Source organism: Apis dorsata, unplaced genomic scaffold (genome assembly GCF_000469605.1).
Source record: "Apis dorsata unplaced genomic scaffold, Apis dorsata 1.3 scaffold_631, whole genome shotgun sequence".
Lineage (NCBI taxonomy): Eukaryota > Metazoa > Arthropoda > Insecta > Hymenoptera > Apidae > Apis > Apis dorsata.
In genome coordinates, this window is record NW_006263826.1 from 134263 (window position 1) to 145862 (window position 11600).

General features: G+C 40.2%; 5 protein-coding genes across 9 annotated transcripts in view; 2 read left to right on the forward strand and 3 right to left on the reverse strand.

Moving 5' to 3' along the window:
• The window catches only part of LOC102677171 (histone deacetylase 5), a 23307-nt gene extending 22639 nt beyond the window's left edge, over positions 1 to 668 (reverse strand). For all 5 annotated transcript variants that reach the window (XM_006621329.2, XM_006621328.2, XM_006621334.2 and 2 more), the window contains exon 1: positions 112 to 668. The gene's annotated coding sequence lies outside the window, so the exon portion shown is untranslated. The remainder of the gene's footprint in view (positions 1 to 111) is intronic.
• Positions 669 to 763: 95 nt separating this feature from the next.
• Positions 764 to 2438, forward strand: LOC102677021. Its single transcript, XM_006621326.2, has 2 exons — positions 764 to 1104; positions 1225 to 2438. The coding sequence occupies exon 2, from the start codon at positions 1276 to 1278 to the stop codon at positions 1729 to 1731; it is 456 nt and encodes a 151-aa protein (XP_006621389.1). The 5' UTR covers positions 764 to 1104; positions 1225 to 1275; the 3' UTR covers positions 1732 to 2438.
• LOC102676879 (transmembrane protein 222) lies at positions 2049 to 3376 on the reverse strand. Its single transcript, XM_006621325.2, has 4 exons — positions 3164 to 3376; positions 2752 to 2962; positions 2530 to 2660; positions 2049 to 2444 (listed from the first exon to the last, which is right to left on the reverse strand). Exons 1-4 carry the CDS (start codon positions 3295 to 3297, stop codon positions 2363 to 2365), a joined length of 558 nt encoding a protein of 185 aa, XP_006621388.1. The 5' UTR covers positions 3298 to 3376; the 3' UTR covers positions 2049 to 2362.
• Positions 3377 to 4668: 1292 nt separating this feature from the next.
• Positions 4669 to 10548, forward strand: LOC102673663. The gene is given in 12 exon segments (XM_031513298.1): positions 4669 to 4780; positions 5000 to 5321; positions 5391 to 5560; positions 5624 to 5841; positions 5917 to 6271; positions 6337 to 6574; positions 6576 to 6611; positions 6613 to 6737; positions 6833 to 7072; positions 7145 to 7328; positions 7896 to 8098; positions 9200 to 10548. Coding segments are annotated over 12 exon segments (3246 nt in total). The 5' UTR covers positions 4669 to 4758; the 3' UTR covers positions 10333 to 10548.
• A 106-nt stretch (positions 10549 to 10654) lies between these two features.
• LOC102676743 overlaps positions 10655 to 11600 on the reverse strand; it is a 3152-nt gene continuing 2206 nt past the window's right edge. Inside the window, exon 5 of the mRNA XM_031513299.1 lies at positions 10655 to 11600. This exon is cut by the window's right edge and continues 2 nt beyond it. Coding sequence (XP_031369159.1) covers positions 10672 to 11600 — 929 coding nt within the window. The 3' untranslated portion in view covers positions 10655 to 10671.

The window sequence follows — 11600 nt, forward strand, 5'->3', positions numbered from 1 at the left end:
GAGGGAAAGAGACGGAAAGAGAAAAAGAAGCAATACGCAATGGACGAGTAGCAAACGGGAGAACTAGCAATGGTCGGTACCGCGTAAATTCACCAACACCAAGAGACTTACTGGTAACGCTGCCACACCTTTGCGTAGCGCGAACGTAACCGACGTCTTACAATGGTACTCGGTGTAATTTCTCTTTTACCACAAACACTTGGAAAACAACGAACGCGTAGAAGACAGTTACGTTGATCGCTCGCGAGACACTCGCGATACGCCTTACACAGAGCGTATATGCATGGCATGTACACATACGAGAAACATAAAAACAATGCGATCGCCCTGCTACCTCGACGTGGTTTGTTCAACTATAACGGCTCGCCCGATTATTGCCAGATGCACTTCGTTACCTTGGTAGCACGCATGCGTTTCGAGACAACACGAGGAACGCGTAAATTGGATTCTGCGGAACGATACCTAGCTTTTACATCGAACCTATGTATCCACAACGACACCATTCGTCGCGAACAAACTATCGATGAAACTTTCCACGATTAATAGCTCTCAACTTTTCATCGTTATCTACGATTTCACGATTTCGTATAGCTACGCGAGTTAATTGTACAAGCTATCTCTAACCTACAATTTAGTGGATCGTTGCAGGCTTGCCAACTACCACTGCGACTGCTGTATCTTACTTAGACGACCTCGGACGACAAGGATTACACGATGACGTTGCAGGTGTTCTTTCCTTTATTCTCCTTCTACTTTTCTCTTTCCTACTCTTCGTCTTATAGCATTTCACTGGAACGCTTGCGCTGTATTCGATTACCTCGGTGCTAACATCTAACGGACAATGTTGAAAACAATGTGTTTTCGCGTATCACTAACGTATAACCAAAAAGTATACGTCAGTTAAATCATCACACTTTATTGGCATCGATAAAATTAATTATTCAAGAGAAAGGTTTGGATTTCAAGTACAAGGACTGTACAATGTTCTTTTAAAATGGTAAATGATAAATAATAATACCACAAATGATCATCGATCGACCATAATCAACTTTTAAGTCGGAACTTTCGATTGTAGACGTTTTATTTCATTTTTCAAATTGATATGTGAGTAATTTTTTATTCTTTTTCTTTTAAATTCGTATTGTGCGAATATGAATTCATTACATTGTGCATCATCGAATATTTAATCGTCAATTGATTATATCGACAAGTTTTTTCACACAGATAACCTCTCGAATTACATTGTGATATTCCGCGTCGTATTTGTAAAAAAAAATGTCTTGGTTATTCGGGCGAAAGAAACAGCACAAGGATTCGCCATCTGATTCGACGGAAGAGGAACAAGTATCGAATCAAAGCGACGATTATGAATTCGTTCCGAATTGGACCTCGTCGATACAAGGGAACAGAAGTCATGACACCACGTCTACGTATCCTAGCGGTAACTTGTATCCTTCGTACATACCTCCTGTTCCAGAATTCGGACAAGCTGTACCAACCGATTCGTCCAAAGATTTTAACCAAGGAGAGAGTACGCATTATTTGAACGGCGTTCCATTCAAATTGTGCAAATACCTGGAGATTAACGCGAGCAATGATTTCGAGATAGATCAACTTAGAATTAGTGAAATTTTATCCTTCATAGAGACAATAAGGAATCAAAATTATGATTATAATTTCGCTTTGGAAGAAAGCATCGTGGCAGAAATGAATAGTAGAAATAACGAATAATTTTCTCTCCGCATATCAGATGTCTTCAGAGATCACGTAACGTTCGCGTCGAATTAAAATTCTTGAGTGTTTTGGCCAACACGTGCAATATAATTCTTGCGTAAGTGTATCGTTAAAAATACACTGGCGTGAACACTTTCGTTTTCTTCATGCTCATATACATATCGGCTATGTCGGTTGATATGAAAAATCCACTCTTATATTTTTGCTGATTTTCATCATTTTACGTTTGACGAGAGAAGAAAAGAAAATGAAAATGAGAAAAAGCGAGATAATAAGATATAAACTGCAATGGCTTAATAACACTCAATGACGTGCGAGCACAAATTTATTGTTCAAAGATGACACGTTCACGATTCTATGCGTTTCCAGTGTAAGATAAATCGCTTATCCGATAAGTTTAAATATACTCTATATTATAGATAACGAAATTATACATTTGTAACACACGTGTAATTTTTAAATATCGATGTATATATCTTTTAATAAAACAATAAGTATTATTAAATGATCGATCTTTTCATCGAGATACAATGTTGTACGAATAACAATGTTTCGGCTAATATAAATATCAAATATAATCGAGCAAGAAAGAAGATGTGCGAACGTTATCTAAGTATTCTAAAAGATCTTATCGTAGTAACAAACATAATGAAGTCATGATAATGACGAGAAATATGAATGGCATCCATGTTTTAAGGAAACCTGTAAAGCTGAAAAATATACACGTATCGTGTAACGATTAACCGTGTTTACGTTTGTTGTGTAAAAAAATACGGTTAAAAATATCTTTCCTACCTCACATATTTTCCATGCACAAGTATAAGGAATCCTAATTTTATCATATTCCAATTAGTTAAATTATTGTATGCCATTAAGTTTAATGCTGTTGCTACATGTGAATGACAATTATCATAACATATATAGTGCTGTGAAGAAAGAATAATAGATTTAATAATGGGGAAAGATTAAGATTAGAAAAATATTTTCTGGCTTTAGGAATATATTTAATAAGCTTACCTTTCTACCTTTATAGATTTCACTAGCTTCTGCAACGGCAGAATCCCATCCCTGCACGCCTCCTTTGGCTTTGGTATAATCCAATTGCCAATACTTGGTAGGTTTTCCAAATGTCATCCTATCTTCGGCAACGTGATATGGACCGGCAAAATCTCGGATCACACCAGTAGAAGTGGCAATACCCATATGACCGATAATCGGTAAAAAATACCTTAAGAATGAAGATGAAAATATATACGTTTCGAGATTGCGATATCAAGGAATAAAAATCGCCAAGCCAGAAAAACCGATATATTCGTAAATATTTGATTCGAAGAGTATATAAATTACTTTAATTAATTTTGATGCGATATCGAGTTAGGTTAATATGATGCACCAATTCGATGCATTTATTTTTTTCCATTTTACTCACGTAAGAACCGGTAAAGGTGTCCAAACTATACAAAATGGAAATCTTTGCCTTTCTAAATCTATAGCAAGATCCATGCTTAATATATTATCCGAATAATCACGCGATACGGACAGCAAATCCAAATCTTTCTTCATATTTTGTTTTGACAATGAGAGACAAGGTAAATTTTCTTTCCGTTTCTCTCCATGTTCTCTTCAGAGGCATCTGACGTATTTTTTCACAAGCAAAATTCGAAAGTTATTACCGATTGACACGATAATAATTACGCATTAGTTATTTGATACTTTTTTTTGTTACCGATTCACGGCAACAATAAAATCGCGATATCAATAATGATTGAAAATTTCAACAATATAAAATTACAATTGCAAGGAATAAAAAATAAATATTTTATTTTACAAAGATTAGTTTGAACAGGCATCAGCTATATAAGGAGAGGAAAATAGTGAAAGATAAATACGATAAGAATTGATCGTCAGCGCCATCTTTTCTAAGAACAATTTTTTTCGAAAAGTCCAATCCAGAGATGGCGTTAAGTGTCGATTCTTGCTTTATCTTTAGCCTTCTCCCACCATTTTCCGTTCTTTCTTTGTGTTTCATTTACGGCATTCTCAAGATGATCTCAATATTTTTATTCTATTTCTGTTCTTGTCCCATCATTTCCTCTCTTCGTCTATAATTGTTCTGAAAATTTTTTTTCGCTCGAGAAACGAATCTGATATTAATTATCTTTTTAATCTATTGATTAAAAGTTCGAACAGAGTTCTATTCAATTCAATTTTTATACAGCGTAAGTCATTACATTACATTAAAAGTTGCATATACATATTTTTTTTTTATTATTTTTATCTTATACGCAATAATATCGAAATTCGAAGTACGGAAATAGTGTCAAAAGAATATACAAAAGGATATAGCAAAAGAATTATTTCTAAGAAATCAATCTTAACAATTTTTCCGATTGAATTCGATATTATTCCTTCATTCATCATTCTAGATCGTAAAGTGTATAGCAAATATCCTGATTGCTCGATCGATATTATGTGGGATCGTAAATTCGGGATGAGCAATGAATAAAATTTATCGAGCGAGCCAGTCATCCATTTTCTATTTTCATTTCTTCTATGTAAAAAATTGTAACATGGAAACGCGTTATGTTACATAAAAATTTCCAATCTTACAAATATAGTTTGATTTTTCATAATTCCTCCATAAGTAATCATCTGGAAAAGATTTTTTCTTGAAAAGATGAAGAAATAAGAAAAGACAAAAAGAGAAAGAAATATTTATTTATTCGAGAATCTGAAAGTATCGCATCGATAAAATAAAAAGATGGAAATCCGAAAGGTGTATAGGTGAAGAGGCATTTGTCCACTTTTAAAACGACAGAGAGAGAGAGAGAGAGAGAGAGGGAGGGAGAGAGAGGGAGAGGGGATAAGGAGGGAGCGGGAGTGTGGAAAAGATACCATAAAAATGCTTGATACGGTAATAAGAAGGTACGTAACAGCGTTGGGAACTAATGAAATTACGTAGATGGTAAATCGCGATGGTAGTTTCTCGAAAGGCAGAACGTTTTTTCCTTTCATCGAAAGAAGATGCATCATCGGTTTAGACTCGGTAAGATTTCGACCGAGAGTGACACGAGCGAAAATTGGTGCGTGACTGATTAAAAAAAAAATTGAAAGAATGGAGAGAAGAGGGGAGGGGGGGGAGGAGGGGAGATAGAAGGAGAGTAAGCGATGATGCGTGTGTGATGCGGAATAGAAGCGAGCGAAAGATGAAATAAGCATAGGAGAATCATCGAAATCGCGTTATCGGCGTTGAAAACGATTACAGGGATGTTACTATGGTTGTCGATCGCCGCGATGATCGAGGGGAACGTTGTTCGGAACGAGGATATCTGCGGAGTTCAAAACGGTCGGCGATTGTATCTGGAATTGGGCGAAAAGGGTATATTGTACGCGAAGAATGTTTCGATGGTGAGAAACGAGGCGAGGAAAGGCGAGGGTTCGCTCGTATATACGAGTAACAGTTCCCACGCTGAATGTAGTCTCGAGTTGGTCACATGTCCCTCCTGCGTGATAATAGTCACCTTCCAGACCATCGCGTTGTCCCATCATTGCGGCGACGGTACAATTACGATGGACAGCCCGTGCAGGTAACTCCTATGCAGCTTTGCCGGATCCTTACACACACGTTTTTCCCCACGTCTTTTCGTTTTGTATAGATGCGATTACGTATGGATCTCGGAACCACCGTACGAGGATGTGTCCGGGACACCATTTTGCGGATTGTACGCACCCATCACTTATAAATCCAGCACGAGAACCTTGTCAATCACGTTGTTCTACAGTCAGTCACATATGCACGCGTTCACTCTCGAGTATATGGCAGAAAGTAAGTGGTTATGAAAAAAAAAAAAAGGAAAAACGATTGATCAACGTGATTTGATCCACACAGGAAACAGATTGCACTTAAAAGGTACGGAATTGACCGGTCAAGCAGCAAAAGGTTTGAACAACACCGGTGGTGGGATTTTAACATCGCCGTTCTTCCCAGCTCGGTATCCTCGCGATCTAGGCTTGGAATACGTGGTCATGTGTCCTAACGAGGCATCGTCTTGCCGCATCAGATTGTTGTTCAGCGATTTTCAATTGGCCACCGTGTCGATAATGGAGGTAAGTGGAAAATGATGATGGCGGATATGCTATATCTGTCGTACATATCTATCGTACAGTATCATTCGTATACAGTTCTACGATTGGAACGGTCAACGTCTGGACGTGAGCAGCGGAGCGAGATTTCGTCCACCGGTAATAATGAGCTCGGGCCCTTCGTTGCTGATACGATTCTACGCGAACGGTGGAACTGGGTTAGGTTATAAGGCATTCTACTCCTTCGTGATCGGGCATTCGTTGGACAAGTCAGTGAAACCGATAACCGATTGCGGGGGATACGTGGAAAATCTTGGCGGTGCCATCACCATGATGGATATGGTCGGTGAAGGTGTGAAGACGTACGATTGTGTCTGGTTGATCAGACCAACCAAAAATTTTCTACACTTGAAAACACATATGTATCTGAAGGTGACCACTTTCGCGGATATGGGTGAGCGGGATTCCTTTATCTTCTTCTTTCACTCCTCGTAGATGTTATCACTGTGACGATTTCAGCCGGGAATACGGAACTGGTGATAAAACAAGGACCAACCTCGGCCCTTTTACCGCTCGAGATTTTAAGGCATCCGACCAGTCAAGTTCAACAGTCTAGGTACACGTCTAGGGAACACGTGGCGCCAGTGGCGAGCGGGTTTCACGTTAGCTTTCGAGGAACGTTCGGCCCATCCTCCCATCTTGCCATTGCGTACGCGGCTTTCAGCTACATGGGTGAGCGAAAAAAACTTGAACTTTCGAGACGGATATTTTCGAAATTCGTTGTTTCCCATTTTTTGCAGATTGTTTCGCCGGTTCGGATTTTCTTTGCCGTAATCACAGATGCATACCGAATCAACTGAATTGCGACGGGTTCGACCATTGCGGGGACAATAGCGACGAGCCAGCCACATGTTTTCGAGGTAAAGTATCCGTCCGTTAAAGCGCTTCGCGCCTCGAATCGACGTTTTGTTCGGCAAAAAAAAAAAAAAAAAAAAAAAAAAAAAAAACAAAAAAGATTGGGAGATGGAAGATCAAGCTGAGGATCGAAAGTGGCACGCGAACAAGGCCAACTATTACTTTCCCAAGATCGATCGATATCCGGATCTGAAGACAGCCACGTTGGTGTTCGTCGCGAGTAGCCTCGGCCTGATCATCTTGATATCGGCGTTGATCATCCTGCTGTACAGAATGGGGGCAAGAGCCAGGCAACAGAGAGAACTTCAGTCGAGGTTGCAAACGATCAGCGAGCTTCTAGGTAGGAAGACACGATAGGAAGCGCGATGTAGCTGATTACACGCGGCCCTTTCTCATCTATCACTTTCGACAGTTTTCGACATTGCAGACGGCGCGCGGATCGACGAAATTTCCGTAACAGACGATCCCCCGGTATACGAGGCGCCACCGGGCTACGACGAAGTGGTGAAGCTCGGATTCGACTCGGAGATGATTGGTCGGAAGAAGCGAAGGATGTTTCGAGGTAGAAACTCTTGTTCGAGTCTTCAAGGTTCTTCGTAAGTTTCGACTCATATATATTATATTTTTCGCTCTCGTTCGTATTATTTATTGCTGAAAAAAAGTCTCGCGGGATATTACAGGAGTCCGCTTATACCCACTTCAAACGTTTTGTTGACAATTCTTATACTATACACTATACATAATAGTAAAAGAGCTATAATTTGAATATTCAAAATCGTAAAAATTATTTTCATTTATGAAATTACGTTAGGATGATTGTCTAAGCGTTGAAATATTTTCTAAATTATTATTCATATAATTATTTCGAGACATATATTCGTACAAATATTATCTTAACTATTCGAAATTATATTTACAAATTAAATTATTGTACATATCGTAATTAGCCTAATGCATATTATAAAAAATAAAAAAAATTTTATATTATATCGATTACGTTAGAATTTTCTGAATTCTATGTCTAATATATTGAAGCGTTTTCTTTCAAAAAAAAATCAATCACCGCATTTTTACCGCGAGACTTTTTTCCACCAGTCAGAGTTAGGCATTAAGTCTTTATTGAAAAAATAAACACACGTTGAACGTTGTTTCCATCTTGCAAGGTTGGAAGTGGGGGGAGGTCGATCCTCCGTTTGTTCCATCATCGAGGCGGGTACGTCGAGCGGTAATCAAGATCTGGAAATATCTTCGAAGAACCGTGCTATTCGATTGCCGGAGAGTCCACCACCTCCCTACATCACTCCTCCGGGATCTATATCGCGACACTTTAGCGTATCCGGATTATTGGCCGCTGATTCGAACGCCAGTAAGTAGTTTGTTTATATAAAATATTAATTTTTATTTCGTTTTATTATTTTATCGATATTTTTGATAGTAATTTTTTGTATTATTACTAATTTATAAAATATTAATAAAATTTACACATACATACATACATATATATATATATATGTATAAAGGAGATTTGATTAAATTTTTTTTTTATCTTCTTAATTTTTGCTTTTTTGATTTTGATTGGATTTTAAGTACTTTTTTGAACGTTAAAATTTTTTTCAAAGAAAATATTTTTAAAAAAAGAAATATGTTTCGAGATATTAAAAAAAATTGATTCTAAATAGATTGAATCGTTTAGAATGTTACAAATGTAAGATTTCGATCGAGAAGTAGATGGAAATGATGATCGAGGATGTTAGTCGTAATTAATTTTGAAAGAATTTATATAAAAATATAAGGAAAGTAAAAAAAAAGAATAAAATTTATTAGAGAAAATGTTGATTTAAAATTTCGACAAAGTTGGCGGAGATATAGTATAGTATAGTATAGTTCGCTGCTGAAGAGAAGTCTTGCGAGACGGCACAGAGGTAAGAGGGATCCTTCGCTAGGATCGCTTATCTTCATTTCAAGCGCTTTGTTGACAAACCTGACACCACACGCTACATAGCAATAAAAAAGCTATAATTTATAAATAACCTAAACATTCGAAATCATAAAAATTACTTTCATTTGTATTAGAATAATCTTTTAAAATTGAAAGCTGAAATATTCGTATACATCATACAATTATTATTTTAATTATTCGAATATGAAACTACATTTATAAATTAAATTATCGTTTCAAATCATAATTACCTTCGCATATTGATGAAAAATAAAAAAAATTTTTATATCGAGACGTTAGAATTCTCTGGATTTTATGTATCTTTAAGCATAAAAAGTTTTTGTATATAGATTATCGTTTTTGGATCGGTATATGTAACGAATACGACACGACGAGAAACAACAAAAATACGTGTGAAAATTTACTTCCAAATTAGACTCGCATTCCTTGCGCGAAACTTCTTTTCACCAGTGAACGGTATGTAAGCCGTAATGACGCGTTTTTCAAACTTCTTCATTTCACGTTCAGGCGTGCGAGACGACGAGGACGACGAGGATGACAATGATTACAGGAATGGAAAAGAAGGAGAGGAAGAAGAGAGAACGGAACGAAGGAACTGGTTTCGTCGATCGAACGGTCCTCGAATCTCGTCCTCCGCGCTAGAGGGAAATCTGAATCGAGGTTCGTATCTGGACAACCAAATTCTCGGCGCGTATCCGCAGATTCGTCACAGTTGGAATTCGATCCGATCTACGACGGTCGGTCCACACTCCTCGATTGGATCCTGCTTCCAGCGAAGAAGTTTACGCATTCTTCCTATCGAAACGAAACCTGCTTCCTCTTCTACCGCGGAGGCAAGGAAAAAGGATAAGAAGAAGGAGATGGAGGAAAGCGCGGATCCGGAAGAATGGCCATCGCAAGACGAAACCTCGACGGACGGCGTTAGATGGGAGACTGAATGTTCTTGCGAGGGTGCATGCGGTTGCGCCACCGTGATCTTGACGGATTTCGAAGGAAGCGAGGTAGGAACGAGGAAGGGGAAAGAGGAGGAGGAGGAGGAGGAAGAGGAAGAAGAGGAGGAAGAGAGAGGAGGATTGGATCGAGCGAGAAGCACGATCGTGAAATTGTTGAAAAGGCAGAATGTAGGCGGTAACAGCGGTGGATCGAGCGCCGCGTCTATCTCCTCGACTCCGTGCGATACGTTCCGAAGATCAATGAGGAAATTGTCGGTATGCGCGCGCGATTGTTACCTGGGAAGAACATCGACGACCGTGGGATCGATGGTGGGTAGTTACGAGAAATTGAGCAACGGCGAATTGGAAACGGCTATATGGAGATATTTGCACGCTTTCGACCCGGCCTCGATCGACTCGTGGCCCGAACGAGGAGGAGTGGGAAGAAACTATCGACGATACTCGAGCTGCGATCTCGAGAGTTTGTACGAGAGGATCAGGATCCTGGACGGATTTTTGGCGAGGAGGGGTTTAACGGTGTCGCATCCCCGACGGAAGAAATCGGTGACGGTGATGTTGTTCGGGACACCGGAACACGGGCCGATTCATCGACGACGGCGTACGCAAGGTATTGGCAACGAGCAGGCCACGATTCGCGAGATCGGTCGCGTTTCTCGGTTAAGCTTGGACGCTGCCGCGTTCAATTGATGGATCGATCGATGATCTCTCTTTCGTTTCGCGAAATCGATGCGAATCGAGATGGAGAAGAAAGAGAAGAAAAGAGAAAGGAGAAGGGAGAAAGAGAGAGAAAGAGAAGAAAGAAACGAATATACGTTTTTGCGAAAAATTATTATTTATTTTTTCGTACGTCTGCCGACGAGTCACCGTTTAGTTTAACTTGTGAATTAATTTTTGATCGTTCAAACAGATGCGTAGTAAAAAAAATATATGTATATATAGTATATATATATATATATCCATTAATTTTGCCCAAATTATACACCACAGGAAGATAGGTGTTTATATGTACCACGCTTGATTTCTCCTTCATCGTTTTACCTTGAGACAGTGACAATATTGTTTCATCCCACGATTCAGGCATTCGGCGGCCGAGGCGTAAGAATTGAGTCTGCTCACGTCGTGATCGGACACGGTATACGTACCGTTCTCGCCGTGGTATCGAACGGTGAACTCGAACTTTCCGTCGCCCGGGCTCACCTGTATCAGATAGAAATAGACGCGGCTACCGTTGCTGTCGCGATTTCGTTCAAAATCGACCACCTGATCCACCCGATGCAACTTCTTCAAACCGAGTCTCGCGCACACTCGTCTGCCCCTCTTGTCCCGATACCGGTCCAACACGTTGTCCACATGCTCGAGAAACGTTCGCAATCCTCTGCGGACGAGGGGGTCGCGGGGATCGGCCGGTTGGAACGTGGTACACGCGCACCAATGGGAGGAGATGCCAGCGTCGGAACAACCTCTGATTCGGGGTACGGGACCTGAGAGGAGGCTTCGACACTTTGGGCAACCAGAGGCCGGATTCGCCCTCCCACCCGACAAACTCAACACCTCCCTCAACGTCTCGTAGAGGTCGAAGGGGGAGGTAAGCCGATTCCGGTTGGCGCGTAGCGATCGATACGCCCCCGGCCTCTCGTCCCGGAACCATTTCGGCAACCAAACGTAAAGGAACGGTAGTCGCTCCTCGTACCAACCGACGAACGTGTCTCTGATCGGTCCCCATCGCATCCCGTGATCGCTCAGTAACACGATCATCGCCTCGTTCAACACCCCCTCCCTCTCCATTCGTTTCAACTTGTCGAGCAATCGATCATCCATAGACGAGAATCCGTTCGCGTTTTCGTGGCTCACGCTGATCGTCCAGAAAAAGCCAAAGTACGGTAGATCGAGAGGAAACGAGCTGGCGAAGTCGATCGCGTAATCCAAGATTCTGTCGAAGCTCGTTTCGGGCCCGG

Excerpts from the sequence above, each read along its gene's own strand:
- LOC102677021 (XM_006621326.2), top strand. The coding sequence starts at position 1,276 with ATGTCTTGGTTATTCGGGCGAAAGAAACAGCACAAGGATTCGCCATCT.
- LOC102676879 (XM_006621325.2), bottom strand. The coding sequence starts at position 3,297 with ATGAAGAAAGATTTGGATTTGCTGTCCGTATCGCGTGATTATTCGGAT. Across the intron at positions 2,661-2,751 it reads AAATCTATAAAGGTAGAAAG|CACTATATATGTTATGATAA; the intron begins GTAAGCTTATTA and ends CTTTCTTCACAG. Across the intron at positions 2,445-2,529 it reads GTGCATGGAAAATATGTGAG|CTTTACAGGTTTCCTTAAAA; the intron begins GTAGGAAAGATA and ends TATATTTTTCAG.